Source organism: Anopheles arabiensis, chromosome 3 (genome assembly GCF_016920715.1).
Source record: "Anopheles arabiensis isolate DONGOLA chromosome 3, AaraD3, whole genome shotgun sequence".
Lineage (NCBI taxonomy): Eukaryota > Metazoa > Arthropoda > Insecta > Diptera > Culicidae > Anopheles > Anopheles arabiensis.
This window is the reverse complement of record NC_053518.1, coordinates 6,765,186-6,779,636: the sequence shown is the minus strand read 5'-3', so window position 1 is coordinate 6,779,636 and position 14,451 is coordinate 6,765,186. Positions and strand designations below refer to the sequence as shown.

General features: G+C 43.6%; 1 protein-coding gene across 6 annotated transcripts in view; it reads left to right on the top strand.

The window, feature by feature from the left end:
- The window catches only part of LOC120901313 (potassium voltage-gated channel protein Shaw-like), a 66,768-nt gene extending 54,979 nt beyond the window's left edge, over positions 1 to 11,789 (top strand). For 4 of the 6 annotated variants that reach the window (XM_040309148.1, XM_040309149.1, XM_040309150.1 and 1 more), the window contains exon 9: positions 3,923 to 11,789. In XM_040309148.1, the coding sequence (XP_040165082.1) occupies positions 3,923 to 3,951 (29 nt within the window). In that variant the 3' untranslated portion in view covers positions 3,952 to 11,789. Of the gene's footprint in view, positions 1 to 48; positions 975 to 3,922 lie in introns of all 6 variants that reach the window. The other 2 variants (XM_040309152.1, XM_040309151.1) reach the window with 2 other exon arrangements.
- Positions 11,790 to 14,451: the final 2,662 nt, after the last annotated feature.

Here is a 14,451-nt window from a genome sequence, read left to right as displayed (position 1 = left end):
GGCTCTTCTCTTCTCTCATACCTCTATCTCTCTTCTCCTTTCCCGCAGCATGATGTGATTGCCGATTTATTCTTGTCGCTTACTATCTCCACGCCTAGCGCAATGTATGAGTGCAGCCACAGAGAGCGATGAAGCAGATGAGAGGCGTCTGTGTGTATGTGTGTGTATGTGTGTGCGTGTGTTCGAAAGATTAGATTATCACATCATTTGCCTTCTCTTTAGTTATGAAGCCCTGCTACGGGAAGGTGTTCTAGGTCTCTCCCTCCCTTTACTACTCAATGTGTCTGTATCTGTTGTTGTATGTGTCTGTATGTGTGGCTAAATGTATCCTTCGAGCAGTTGCTATGCTGTAATAAGTTGCCTGAAGGTCGCAAGCATTCGATTACAACGCCACAGCACTTGAAGGTCAGCAGTTGACAGGACGATACACAAAAAAACGGAACCAAATTGCTACGAGATAAACTTGTCAATCGACTGTGAGGATCAATTCCAGCAAACCAATCAAATGACATTCCGGCACCAGCAGCCACCGCCAGCTGACCGATGTGCTGCCACGTGGAGCTCAACATCAAAGCTGGGCTTCGCTCGGTGTGTGCCCAATCGCATCGGAATGGTAGAAGATGGAGAGCCACATCCAGGTCGAAACATAATCGGAAGGCCACGAAATTACCGGAAATTGGATTCCAACGGAGAACGCCTGCCGTGTACGCAACGATCGATCCGCACGCAGGTACGGGGAAGAAATGACGCTTTTCCTGCGGAGCAAAATTACCCCGTCAAAGTGGGTGGAATTCGTCGGCCGGGTTTTGAAGAAGGTAACCGGATTTGAGAAACGGAATCGGTTTGCGTGAGTGTGTCGATGCACTTGGCGCTGCTTCTGCTGCTTTCGTTGCTGCTGCTGCTGCTGCTGCTGTAGACACTGTAGACACTGTGTAGAATCTATGTAGTAGAGCTTTCGCTGTTTCGCTGTCCCGGTATGTTGCTTTTCACCTGTACACCTAGTTAGTTTCGCTTTTTATCTGTTGTAGAAACCCCCAACTTCCTGCCATTCCTTACTGTCTTCCTATCCATTTTCAAAAGGGTGGAGCGAATCATGTCCGTTCGTCGATCGTCGAGATTGCATTCGCGGCGGGTAAGAACAATCGTTACCTATCAATCAAGCACGGCGAAATCGTGCAAAAGATTCGGCAAGAAGCGTCAAATTTCGCTAGCCCCATTGAGGGCAAACAAACACGTTCCTTGGCACGGTCCCGGCACGGCATCAGGAGGAACGCCATCGAAATAACTGTTGCATTTCAGCCCTCCTTTCGTCCACCAGCACCAGCACCTCTCTACACCGCGAAGCAAACCCAGCGGTGGTCCCGAGTTGAATTAGCATAATTTATGCAGACTGTTTGTTTTCGATTTGCATCAAAGAGCCGCTCCGACTGGTGAAGATTCGGCCAGGGATCAGTGGCTGCCCGCACCGATAGGAGACATTAAACGTCGACGAAATTCCGACTTCGGAACAGGTTAGGAATTCGAATGCGAAAAAGAGAAAGTGTTCGTGGTGTGCATGGAAATTCGATTCCGGCCCAGTACGCGGGGAGCGAGGGTGTTGACGTTGTTCTTGAGAAGACAAACTCACCACCATACGGAAACTGACAAGTCAAGCAGCTCAGCAGCATATCGTACAGTGTTGCTGGGACAAGCAGGGACCTTGAGAGGGGACTAGTTAGCACGGACAAGTTGATCGAATTTTTGGAGCTCCGTCCCTGTCCGTCCCGGCCCTTAACGCTAAATTGCGATTGTGACGATGTCCTTGGGCTTGGCTCTTGATCGGTCGCGTTGTAAGCTTTGCATGTCGGTGGAAGCAAGGCCGGGACTTATACCGTTGACATTGACATTCACCGGATTTGAATGACAAATATTACGAGCGTTTGGCTCGTGTTCGCGTGCTTGCGGTACTGTTTGAAGCGCTTAAAACGAGGATGGGAAACATCACGTTCGGTAGCCGGTGGGACTTTTGATGGAGATAGAGGAATGGTGGTGAGAATGGTTATGATAATGGGTGTTGGTTTCCAATAAGTGTTTGTTGGAGTGTGGAAGAGTAAAATTCCACCAATTGAAGGCACTGTTGGGTGAGAATTAATCAGCCCTTGTTCCAGCTCTTTTTAACACATCAATGAGTTTATGTTGGTAGTATAATGTGTTTGAGACGAATAATGAGATCAGCTTTACATTTTAGGATGCTTCAAGAAGTACAGTAATTTTGTAATTGAATGCTTACCTTTCTTTGCAATTTTGAAAGCATTTAGCCTTAAAGACTTGAAGGCTTACCACCATCTGTAAGTGATATTCTCGACCTACAAAAGCTCAACTGACTCAACTCAACTTGAGCAGTAAAAAAGCCCAAGCAATAAACTTGAAACATTATGAAATCACCCATATTCTACACCATTTGTTACCCAATCTAATGAGAAATATGAGCTCGCTACTTCTTTGTCTGCGAGTGGAAGCAAGACGGACACGTTCCACACTGAAAGTACGGTACCAGTTGAACACTTGTACAAACTTTTAGCCTCTTCATAAAACTGTCCCATTTGCCGTAAACGAACACTCCAGCCTTTTCTTTTTTTTTGTGTATGTTCAATGTCCCTCGAAGGCAACACAGTGCATGCACAACAATCCTACAGTGAATCCCAGCCACTCGCGCGTGTATGAATGTGTGTCAAGCGATGGCAAAAAGTAAATGATTAAAACCATAAACTGTAAGCGCACGAGGGAACGAGTAATGGAGCACAACAAGAGAAGCAATCCTGTGCCACGTACGCACGTGTGCCGTATGGTGGTCGCCTGGCGTCCTTTCGCATGCCATATTTCCCCCCAGCTTGTTGGTCATGCCTATCGGGGCCAGCAAATGGGTGAAGTGAATGGGTAGGCTACAAAGACAGCAATCCGAGTTTTTCCAAGCAAAAAGTCACACCGGAAGTTGCTCATAACCTTTCCCGTGAAAATGGTACTTCTTTTGGGGGGGGGAGTAGAAAAACAACCGGGGAAACTTGGGCAATACGGCCAAGAGGTTTTGCTACCGATGCCGGAAATGTTATCATTAAAATACAGACCACCAGCACACCCTGTTCCAATTTATGTGCGTTTGTGTGCAGCACTGTACTTGTGCTTGTCCATCGTTTTTATGGCTTGTCGTCCGGCAACGGTAAATCCCCACAGGACACATTGTTTTATCGAGTTTCGGACAGGACTGGTGGAGCTGAAGCTAGAAACCTTTTCCGAGTGACATTTGGGCGTTTCGATGTATTCAGGAGTGTGTGTGCTTGTGTGGGACGAACTTGGGATGGTATCGCTGTGCTATTAAAACAAGAAACTGATCATTAAATTGGTCTTCTTGAAAAAAAAAACAACTCCTACAAAGACAGGGTTTATTAAAATTTAATACTGCATCGGTAAAGCCTTAGACAACATTAAATTTAAACCTAAACCGTTTGACAACTTCTTCCAGCCCTCGGATTAAATTTTCTTCCCCCCTCACTCGCCCATCTTGGCTCTGAAATCAATCAACGCAATAAACGTGCAACATCTCGCTCCAATAAACTGCATCGATTTACAAGACTCGACTCAATTTCGTAAATCAGTGCAATTTCCCACCCGTCAATCGCAGCAACTAGATACGAAGGTCGTGTCGGACAGATTCGCCACCCACCCCTTTCGCTTGTAAACAGTTTGCTTCCTTTTCCTTCGCTCTAAACTCCATCCTATTAACTACCATTTACTATTACTACCACTCCACCACTCGCAACCTCCATTCCATTGCAGCTCCTCTGTTCTGCGATCGATCATTGTTGCATCAATACTGAAGGCGGAAAGTTTTAACCGTTTCTTTGCGCTTTTGCGTTGCTTTTTCTCTCTCTCTCTCCCTTTGCAGAAACAAAAGAACCCGTGGGTAACGTTTAAAGACCAACTCAACCACAGCATACAGTCCCGCCCGCAGCCCGGGACGCGAGAGGAGCTCGAGAGGATGTGGCTACATTTCAAACTGTCAGCCCGGGCACGGGCAGCACCGACCGAGCGAGCCGTTTCGTTCCCTTCCCTGGGCCAGAGATGCAGTGGCGTGAGCGTTTTACACAACGATTGGTCTTCGAGTTCCGGGAAGGATCGGGTTCGCTTCAATCAATGCCCGCCGGCTAAACGGATTGTGCCTCGCTGCGGTTAGATCGCCATCGCCATCGTCGTCGTTGTTTGGCCCCGGGAGCATTTCATTTAATTATCCGTTGTATTATCGCACAAACACACGTACCGAGTAGGACGTGAAACACGTCGATACACACACACCCGCACAAACACAGTCCTATTACCAACAAACGATCAGTTTCTTCAGCTCGCCTTGAAGGGTCAGCAAAACAAAAAAAAGAAATGTTGCAAAACACACCTCAAAAAAGCCCTCAAAACCTTGACCCTTGCTCTTTGATCTTGCGTGCTGCTTGGGTTGGTTTCGTGATCCGTTAAGGCTGCTGGCGCAGCGAAGGAGGAAAAACTTTCCGGACGACGAAAACTTTCGGACACAAAGAACGCAAGCCGTACCCAGCAGGCAGCTCCCGGACATTGGGATAACTTTGTCTTACGAAGTTGTCCAGCTGCGTCCCGGGGGGTTGGCGGTAGTCGAAGGGACCACCCAGACAGGACAAGAGAAGTTCTAAATCGTTTAAAAAGCCGGCAGCCTTAGTTGGCGGTCGTGTTGAAATGATGAATCGATGGCACACGCCACGCGTGCGGTGGCCATGCGTGTGGATGTGCAGCCGGAAACAGTCGCTGGAAGTGGAAAACTTTTCCCCTCCTGGATTCATGATCGTTTTCTTTACCATGTATTTTTGACCCCCGCTTGCAGAGTGATTCTTTTAAGACTTTATCCCGAATTTGAGCCGATGAGCTTTACTGCCGGACATTCCTGCACCAAAAAGGTACTCGGAAAGTTATTCAAATTTGAAAAAGCCAACCTGGCATGTAGTAAAAATGAAAAATGGACCACTAGTTCCATGAAGCAAGAACCCTACGCCCCTAGAGAAATATCGGACACGGCCAAGGGACGACCCATTCAACTGGTGGGGATGAATATGTTTTTGGTCCTTCGAACCGGATCAGATTACTCGTTTGTTTTGCACAGCGCTTCGTTTCCTCATTTCCAATGCGCTGCTTTCGAGCGAATGTTGGTGCAAAGGCAACATGATTAATATGACGTTATGTGTCTTGTGCCAGGGATCTTTTGTGCTTGCTGGATTGTTCTCCACCCGTACCTCAAACACATTCAAAATGCTGGCAGATGCTCGGTTTGGTTGAAAAATGCGTCCCAGCTGTGTACGATGGCCAACCGTTTCGAAGCATCCGAAGGGCACAGAATACCACTCTCCTCGTCGTTGGGCTGCGTCCTCGGGTACCGTACATTGTAAATAATATGCATCGATAAACAACACGACCATACTAGAAGCGAAAGTGGAGCAGTGTAAGAAACGCGTAAAACACAACATCCCATCAACCGTATCGATAACTAGTTATGTAAAACTAACAAACAAAAAGGAATGAAATATTATTACTTGTAAAACTGTAACCGTGGGGGAAGGAGGTGAGGAGAAAGCACTCGATGGAGATACAACTCATCCCCGCGGAGAAGCAACGCCGAGGGGACATCTGGGGGTGGGAAATTCAAAAACAAATGTATATTTTAGAAACAAAAGGCAAATCGAAAAGTGATAAAACAGTTATTTCCAATGGGAAAAAGAAGACGGAAACGTACGAAGGCGGTAAAAGGGAAGATGATGTAGAGAGAAAGAGAGAGAGCGAGAGCACCCTTGGGGGATCTTACATTATCTTCTCGATCGCTTACTCCGTTACGTACGTTCCGGGAAAGTTTCCGTTCTGATTCCTTCCCTCTACTCTTACGCAAGCTCCCTCTCTCTCTATCTCACACAAACTATTACACATACACAGCTCGATTGTGTAGACACACTTTCGTGCAATCATTGCTCTTTAATCGTTTGCGCTAGTTTGTGAGGCAAAACGTATTTTCGTACAAAAACGCAAGGAAAGAGAGGCACAACTCTGTGAAAGATATCATTGGGCTAGGAGTAATACATTTAAATAAGCAAAATCCTGAACCTTCGCGTTCGTTCGAACTGCATTCGATGGGAAAGAATGAATGAAAAGCTTGTAAATATTGTTGACCAAAAAAAACACACAGATAGGAAATAACTGTTACATGTACACTGTATCGCATAAGCATAAGATGCACCTATATTAACTCTTTCTGTGGCAATATTTCTCATGTACGGGCGATCGAATGTGTGTGTGTGTGTGTGTTTGAGTGTGCCTGTTTGTTTGGAGAATTGAGTGTGTACGTGCGGGATTGTACGAGTACTTTAACTCTGCCTTGCAATGCACGTACCTTACACTTCGACGCTGTCGTCCCTCCCGCGGCTTAAAGTACGCTGGCACAAACAAAACGATAAAACCCCACTTTTAAACGAAAAGCAATAGCTACACCACTCTATACGTAAAAAGCGTTAACAGAGTCCTGTCGATCCAGGAGGTCGACCCAACCAGCGTTAAATTAAACAACAAATCTAACTACCAATGGGACCAACCGAACGCAGCAAACACAGCAACTGCGAAGCGGAGCAGCAACAACAACTTTGCAAAAGCTGATAAAAGCTTGACCCAAAGCTTTCAAGCCGAAAAAACGAACCAAAGGCAGGATGGAAAAGATGGGACATTTGCATGTTTATAACGGGAAATGAATTTGTTATGAAGCTTCCCCAAGCTAACCGATGGGCCTTGGCTCCTCCTTTGGCTCTTTGGCGGTACGAAAAAGTTGGCAAACCTCACCACATCGGGTGGTACAGCACAGTGGAACCTCCTAGTGCTGGACGAGCATGTTGATGATGATGTCGGTGACGATGGGGAAACTGATTGTTGGAGACACTGGCCGAAAGAGTGTATGGATTGTTTTGTGGGGATTCTGGTTTGTTTTTTTTTCGTTCTCACCATTCACCGAAGACTAACTAGAAAACATGTTTGTGTGCTGAAACGTTAATTTGCATTTTAATACGTTTCTACTGAAGTATGCAACAAGCGGGATATGTGGCACGGTTACAGAGCAAGCTATTGTTTTCTCTTGCGTACTTGTAGGATCGGGTAATGACAACTCAATTGACTTGTTGTTATCATCAAACCATCGCTTTCCCATAACAATGACATTGAATTTTAATAGCTTTATGTTAAAATAAAACACAAGGCTAATTTCAGGCTTGGTGCAATACATCTGTAACGCGGATTGCATACATTTTGGCGTCTAATTGTGTTTTGGATGCAGGTGGGAAATACCATTTCCTGATGTATATTACACTATTAACTGACATCTGATCCACTTTCTTATTAAAAAAAAACTACTAAATAAGACCCTGTGACTCACGCCAGTCTTCTTTCTTCATTTTTTGAACCCAAACCTCTACATAATGGTAGAATAATATTCAACAAATGTGTCCTTTCAGCTTCTACCATTCGCCTAGACCGTGGTTACACTTATCCTGCTCTTCTCATCACTTAACCTCCAACCCTCCTGCTCGATCCTCACTAACCAATCTTACCGTAAGTGGTACTTTCTCACCCTATCAGCAATCGCTCAAGCATTCTCGTGCTACGTGACGCACTTGACTATGCGTCACTTGCTGGTGACAGAGGTTTTTTTAGCTGATTTTCTCACTGTGTAGTTTTTGTCCGCACAACCCACGAGAAGGAACAAAAAAACACGGAACCCACACACCTCCCCGTATCGATCCCTTATCATTGACACCACAACTTTTCCGCCATCGATAGCTGTCGTTCATCGTTTTTCACCTCCTTAATCAAATTCCGATGAGCCAGCCAAACCGGGCGAACCGTCGTCTTGGGGATCCTGTTGTCGTTGTGCGTGTCGGTGTGTGTGTGTGTTTGTGCGTATGTTTGTGTTGATTTGCTATACGGGCAAAACATTTCCAAACACCGAAATTTGTCTGTTGTGAAAGAAACATGGCAACAAAAGTGTACTTTTCTGTTTCGAGGCACCGCACTCGACAGAAGGCTCCACGTGTGCTGTGGAACCGGGGGGGGAGTTGGAGGGAAAAAGAGCATTTGACAAACATCGCCCGGGACCGTCGGCGTGAGGGCTGGCCGTAAAGTGTGGCAAACATTTCTTCGCCCAACGCGACCCATGGGGTGAAAAAATTGGAATACTTTTGGTGGAGCCATTTCCACGTAAACCGTCCCACTCGTTGACCTATTTCCGGCGGCCTGTTCCGTCCTGTTCGGTTCCCGGAGCCTGGGTTGATCGCTAGAAGCCGCTTAAACTTTTACGCCACAGCCCTCAGCACCTTTCTGTTTTGTTTTGTTGAGAGTGTTACTCGATAAAGGTGAAATGTGTTGTTGTTTCTTGCTTTTTTCGGGGATACCTTTTCGTGCAGTATTTTATTGTCAGTTTTTTTTGGTCTCAGCACACAACATTCTAGTCGCTTCACTCGACCGGTGCGTCGCTTGTTGAACCAATGCTCTATGCAAACATCACTCACCACAAAAAGACACCTCTTTTTTTGCCCCCCCTCCCAAAAAACTGAATCATAAGAAACAGTAAAAGTTTGATGATTTGAAGCACCCCAAAAGGTTTGCACCTTCCATCCGTATCTGATCATCTTTAACGACAAAAGACGTTCTGCTGCGTTCGGTAGCACAGAAAAAAAAGGGGGAGCAACAACTGCAAACATATGGGGACAAACAATCAGCCCATCAAACAGGCACACATGCACACGTGTGCTCGTGTGCAGATATACGAATAAAACATGCAACCTGCGAAGACTGCTTGCTCCCTCGGCATTCTCCAACACAAACAAACCGTCATAATAAGCAACAACAAAAAAAGCAACTTTACGCTTCTGACTACGCCAACAACAGGCGGCAGGACTGGGTGACTTTATGAGCACAATCAATGAGCCGGAAAATTTATGCAAATAAGCTCTGACATTCAAGCATTTTCCGCTTTTCTGTCTTTGTATGCGCTTGCTATTTGTTACGGTTTGCGCGCTGTTTGTGTGTCGTTTATACATACAGCTTTCGAAACAGCTGCGGTTGATGCTTGCACATAATCAGTGGAAAACGAGGTTTTTCTTTTACTACTACTTTCAAAGACACAAATCGTGCGATCGTGAGGATGGAAAACCTGGAGTGGAAAATTTTAAAGATACTTTGCCTTTTAACGTTTTTTTTATGCTACCCTTGCTCCAGCAAAGCAATGCATTTAGATAGAAGACAAAGGCACACACTTTTCCCCGGGGAATGTGATGGAGACGCCTGGTGCTCTGTGTGAATATGTTTTAACGCACGCAATAATGGCTTTGGAACGTGCAAAAAGAGCAACCTTAAGCCCGGTATGTGGTATGCAGTAAATGAGACACTATTACGCACACAATGCAACACATGTGATGAATAGCTTTCCTTTTGTTGGTTGAAATAATCCTCCCATGCAGGAGGGGTCCATCTTAATCATTTTCTTTGGAATGTGGTTTTGACATCGTACCGATTGCACACACAAAGAAGGGTGTTGTTTTGTGCAAGTTCAACAGCCCATTTGTTTCACTCGCTACAACTCCTTGTGAAAGGGACTCTTCGCTCAATGTCAAAGTGTTGCTGATTGATTGGGACCAGAGCTGCTGCTGCTGCCGCCGCCGGCTGCCTTTCAGTTCACCAATCGAGGCGTCGAGATGCTGTAGTGGAAAAAAGGTAATGGAAAGTGATAATCATGTGTTAATGTTGCACCTTGCTGTGCCGAACGAGTGCCAGCTTTCGGTAATGGGATTGTGCCGGTTTAAGTAAGACGTTAATGCCCCCTTGTACACAGTCCCTTGCGGGTGCGTGATTAATATGGTGGTGATTTCATGTGCCGGTACAAGATTGAACGGTTCGGAGATAACTGATGGACCGCACAAACACAGCTTTTGCTTTCTTTGAATAAATAAATCAGTCTGGGTGTGTGAAAGATTCCCTGCTATTTATTTTACCACACCATTGAGCTGCTCAGTACAATGCACTCTTCTATCGTCCCCAATAATAATTTCTCCACGTGCTTCTCCAACACTTCAAACACAAAAAAACACACACACACATATTCGTCTGCCAACGGAGTGGCTTCAACGTGCACGCTACGGTATAAGCATTACTTCTCACTTTGATTGATCTGTGATTTATATTAAGCAAACAGCAATGCATTCGCAACGTCGGCCCGCTACTAGCACGCAAGCATTAAGTTCTGTGACAACTGTGCACTTGTGGTACTCTTTCGCAAAATGGGAATGCGACTGTAAATAACTCACCAACCGCTAGCAAATACACTCATCGCCGATACGAAAGTAATTACCTATTTTACAACACGCTGCGCTCTATCATTCTGCTAATGTAAGCAAGCGTGTCTAATGGAGGAACAAAATATGAACGTTACAAACAGCATTGTGCAACGTTGGTTGCATACTGCTAAGGAATCGAAATCGCTACAGCTACACCCTGATGCAAACCCAACGCATAGCTACTTATACATAACATGATACTAACACTCAACACATTAAGCAATGTTACAAACGAACAGTAAGAATAGTTTCATTACGTACCTATCAAAGCTATCAAGAGAAATCACCAATACAAGCAAGCAAGCACACATACAGCAAAACCATTATGCAACACGATACTTATAACGCATCCTCACAAGGGATGTACACTTTACAACAAAAGAGGCTTCAGGTTCGGTTTTATTCGTAAAATATACTTCTCTGAGTGTGAATAATGTGTGAACAAAAAACGGAAGAGAAAAAACGGTGGAAGGAAAACTAATAGACAAAATGCAAGAGGGAAAAAAGCAAAATTAAACAATAACACTACACAAGTATTGTAAAAGAAATATCAATTGTTCTTCGAACTTTAATTGATAGTTTAAAAGTAAAGCAAACAAAAAACCCACAAACTTACAAGGGATTATTAGGAAGATCGATTGGAACAAAACAAAAAGTATATTTGTACGGACAAAGTATGTAAGGCAAACACATAACACAACATTGAACATGATTCTCATGGATTGCGAGGGCACATTTGCTAGGATACAACAAATAAAAGCATTAAACAATAAACAAAAACCACAACTAATATTAACACTCATGTCATTAATAATATGCATTTGATAAAAACGATACTGAAAATAAAAGTTGTACATTTTCTTTCCGGTTTGGTTAAGTAGATCAGCAAATCTAGAAATCAGTACCGAGTAAGTGAAACGAATCAAAGCGATTAGAAAAACAAAATATAACAAAGAATTGTCTTGCACAAAGTGGTTGGCTCAGTGAGCAATGTTGAGAATGTTGTATATAGCGTAAGCAAAAGGCGAGCAAAAGAATATGCAAAACGGAACAAAAATGTGTCTGTATTGCAGGAGCAAGATAAGCGATGCACTCAAATACAATACACAAACACACACGCTAGCTAAACGTGTTTTGCGTTCTTGTTTTTTTTTTCCCGTACTCGGTTACTTGACTAGAATGGCAAAATAAATAAGACAAAGCAAACGTTTTTAAACAACAAATGTTATTACAAAAGATATCAGCTTGCTAATATATACTATTTAAATCTTAATTCACTAATGGTAAGACAAAATTAAACCAATGTTACAAAAAGGCGAACAAAACAAGCAGAGCATGTTAAAGGAAAAAAAAAGGAAACACAAACTGAAACGGTCTGAGCGTGAGTGGTTTCTTGGTGCGATGAAAGGGTCACGCGGCACAAACGAATCGAAACTATCACAAGCATACACTAAACATATGTAAGGTCCAAAGCGAAGTGAAAGAAGAAAAAGAGAGAGATAAAACCATACCACACGTAATCAAGAAATACATATTTTAGAACATACATAAAACTACACAAAACAACTAAAAATCCAAAATCACAACGCTGCTAAGAGAGTGCAAAACAGAGACATACTAACATAAATACAATCTGTTGTACAACCAAAGGTGGAACACAAACCAACAGACATGCAAAACATTAAAAAACACAACAACAAGGGCACCGAAAACGGAAACGCATAACCTGAAGAGAGAAAAAAAAACACAAAACTACTGTAATACTTAAAGAAAAGCAAAGAAAAGTGGAAGCACACTTCCGCACCAAAAAAACAAGTAAACGATTGTGCAAAAAATAATGAAACAAAATGAATAACTAATGAGCGTTTTTAATTGCCACTTTGAGAAAGCTGGTGGGTGTGTGGGAAAGAGTAAAGAAACAAAACAAAACAACTGCAACTACGTTTTTGCTTTATTTTGCTGTGGCGTAAAGCGGGAAGCAAACTAATCAGTAAATGATGTGGAAAACAGGCAGGCACTTAGCTGTGCGCTCCAGCGGTGATGGCAAGATGTCATCAAGCTCTTCCCCAAAGCATGATAAGCGTACCACGGTATAGATAACAGTTTTTCGATGGGGTGCAATGAATTATGTACGTGTTTTATTTTCTTCTTCTATAATTCTCTCATTTGTGGGTCGCTTTTCCTTCACTTTCCGATCGCAAGTGTGTAGCACAGCACAAACTTCATCGCTTTCACACATGGTGAGTACACGCCATACCGAAAAGAGAATTCTCTGCAAGTGGCAAGTGAAGAAGCATCGTAATGAAAGTATAATTAATTAAATTGCTTTAAATTCTCGTATCCTTAATCACATCCACTCTTTAAGACGGACTGAAGGGGAGCACGCACGGGATGAAATTTGAAGTACTCATCTTCTCCAATGCTAACGGGCATTGAAAGCTCATGTGTGGAGAAATGGTGTTTAACAAAAAAAAATCCCACCCTTGAGTAAATTCCGCTTCATTCCTTCCAATGGACAAGAGCAACATCATACCACCCCTGGTAATTATTGCTACCCAGCCCGTACTCAACTTGCATCAACTCTCATTAACGCTAATTTCCATTCGCGATTATTATCATTACCGGAGTCCGAAACGGGGTTGGGAGGTGGCGTTTGCGGTTCGAAACGGGGTCTGTCTCTCTTGTGGGAACATTCTTCATTACGTTGAGCGTGATGCAAACCACAACTTTTGCACCATTTAACAAGTTTTTAGGGTGCAAAATTAAATTATACGATAACCACTTTTTCACAGGCTGTAGAATTTCTCCTGCAAATTCAGTGTGTGATCGTATGAAGAGAATTTGGACCAATTTTGGTAGAATTAAATACAATTTTGTGTGTCTGTATATAAATCAGTAAAGGCTGTACTTAAGGAAAAGACACAAAGTTACAAAAGAACTATTGAAACCCGGTAAGTAATACAACGATCTTAATAAATGCCGTTCAGTGGCTATGAAGCACCTAAGTTGATTCTAAAAGCATTAAAAATTGCATATATTGGGACGCTCTAGATTTTATCTAAGTTGTTTTTTTCATCTTTTAGAAACATTTTCATCCAATTTTCTTCTATATTTGTCAAACTAATACCTAAATATGCTGCGATTATTCTATTATCCCGTTGATGTGTAGGTTTAACCAACTTTAATCAGGTTATGCTCCTATCCAATGGGTTTCCAAATCATCGTCTAGCCAGCCATTAATTGTTTTAATGCAGCCAAAAGTTACGACTCGTTTGGGATGAAAGAGTTCTTTATTGGGGTGCTCTTGAAATGAAATAAACTTACTTAGAATAGTTTCACAATCACACAAAACAGTCATCTCACAGAGAAGAAACATCTCACCATGGCAACGGAAGTCGAAACGCACGTCACCGCAACAAAACACCTACCATCATCACCCAGCTAACGCACACCGCTCGGACACACGAAGAATGCTCCGCTGCTGACGGCAGAATGCACGGCAGGAATGTGCTTTATTTCCACTCCGACGCACATTCGGTCAAGCATGATGCGTAATGAAGTTAATAGGGAAAATTTATGATCCATACGGTCAGTTCACCTTCCGTCCTTGGTCGGAACATTGGACGGCTACGGGCAAGGGCAACTTCCGTCCGTATTTTTCGGTAATAAATCGAAAGATGACTACCAGATGCTGCAGTGTCCAACCGTTCCACTGCCTTCCCGTTTTCGCATCACGGTGCTTTGCTTCTTTGTGCTGAGGCGTCAAGTGGGAAGATAACGGCTCCGAAAATCGAATGAAGCACCCACAAGTGCCGGCACAGAATGCTTCGGTGGCTTCAAATCAATAACTTAGTTTTTATTATTCCCTGTGCCTGCCAGCCGGAATGGAATTGATATATTTGAGAAACGCCGCTTCTTTCAAATGTTGTCCACCCTCCCTAACCCCCGAGGCAACCACTCGACAGGAGTCACGACAGGCATGTAACATACAGCGCTAAAAGTAACATAACTTCTTGACACAAGTGCTTGTGGAGAA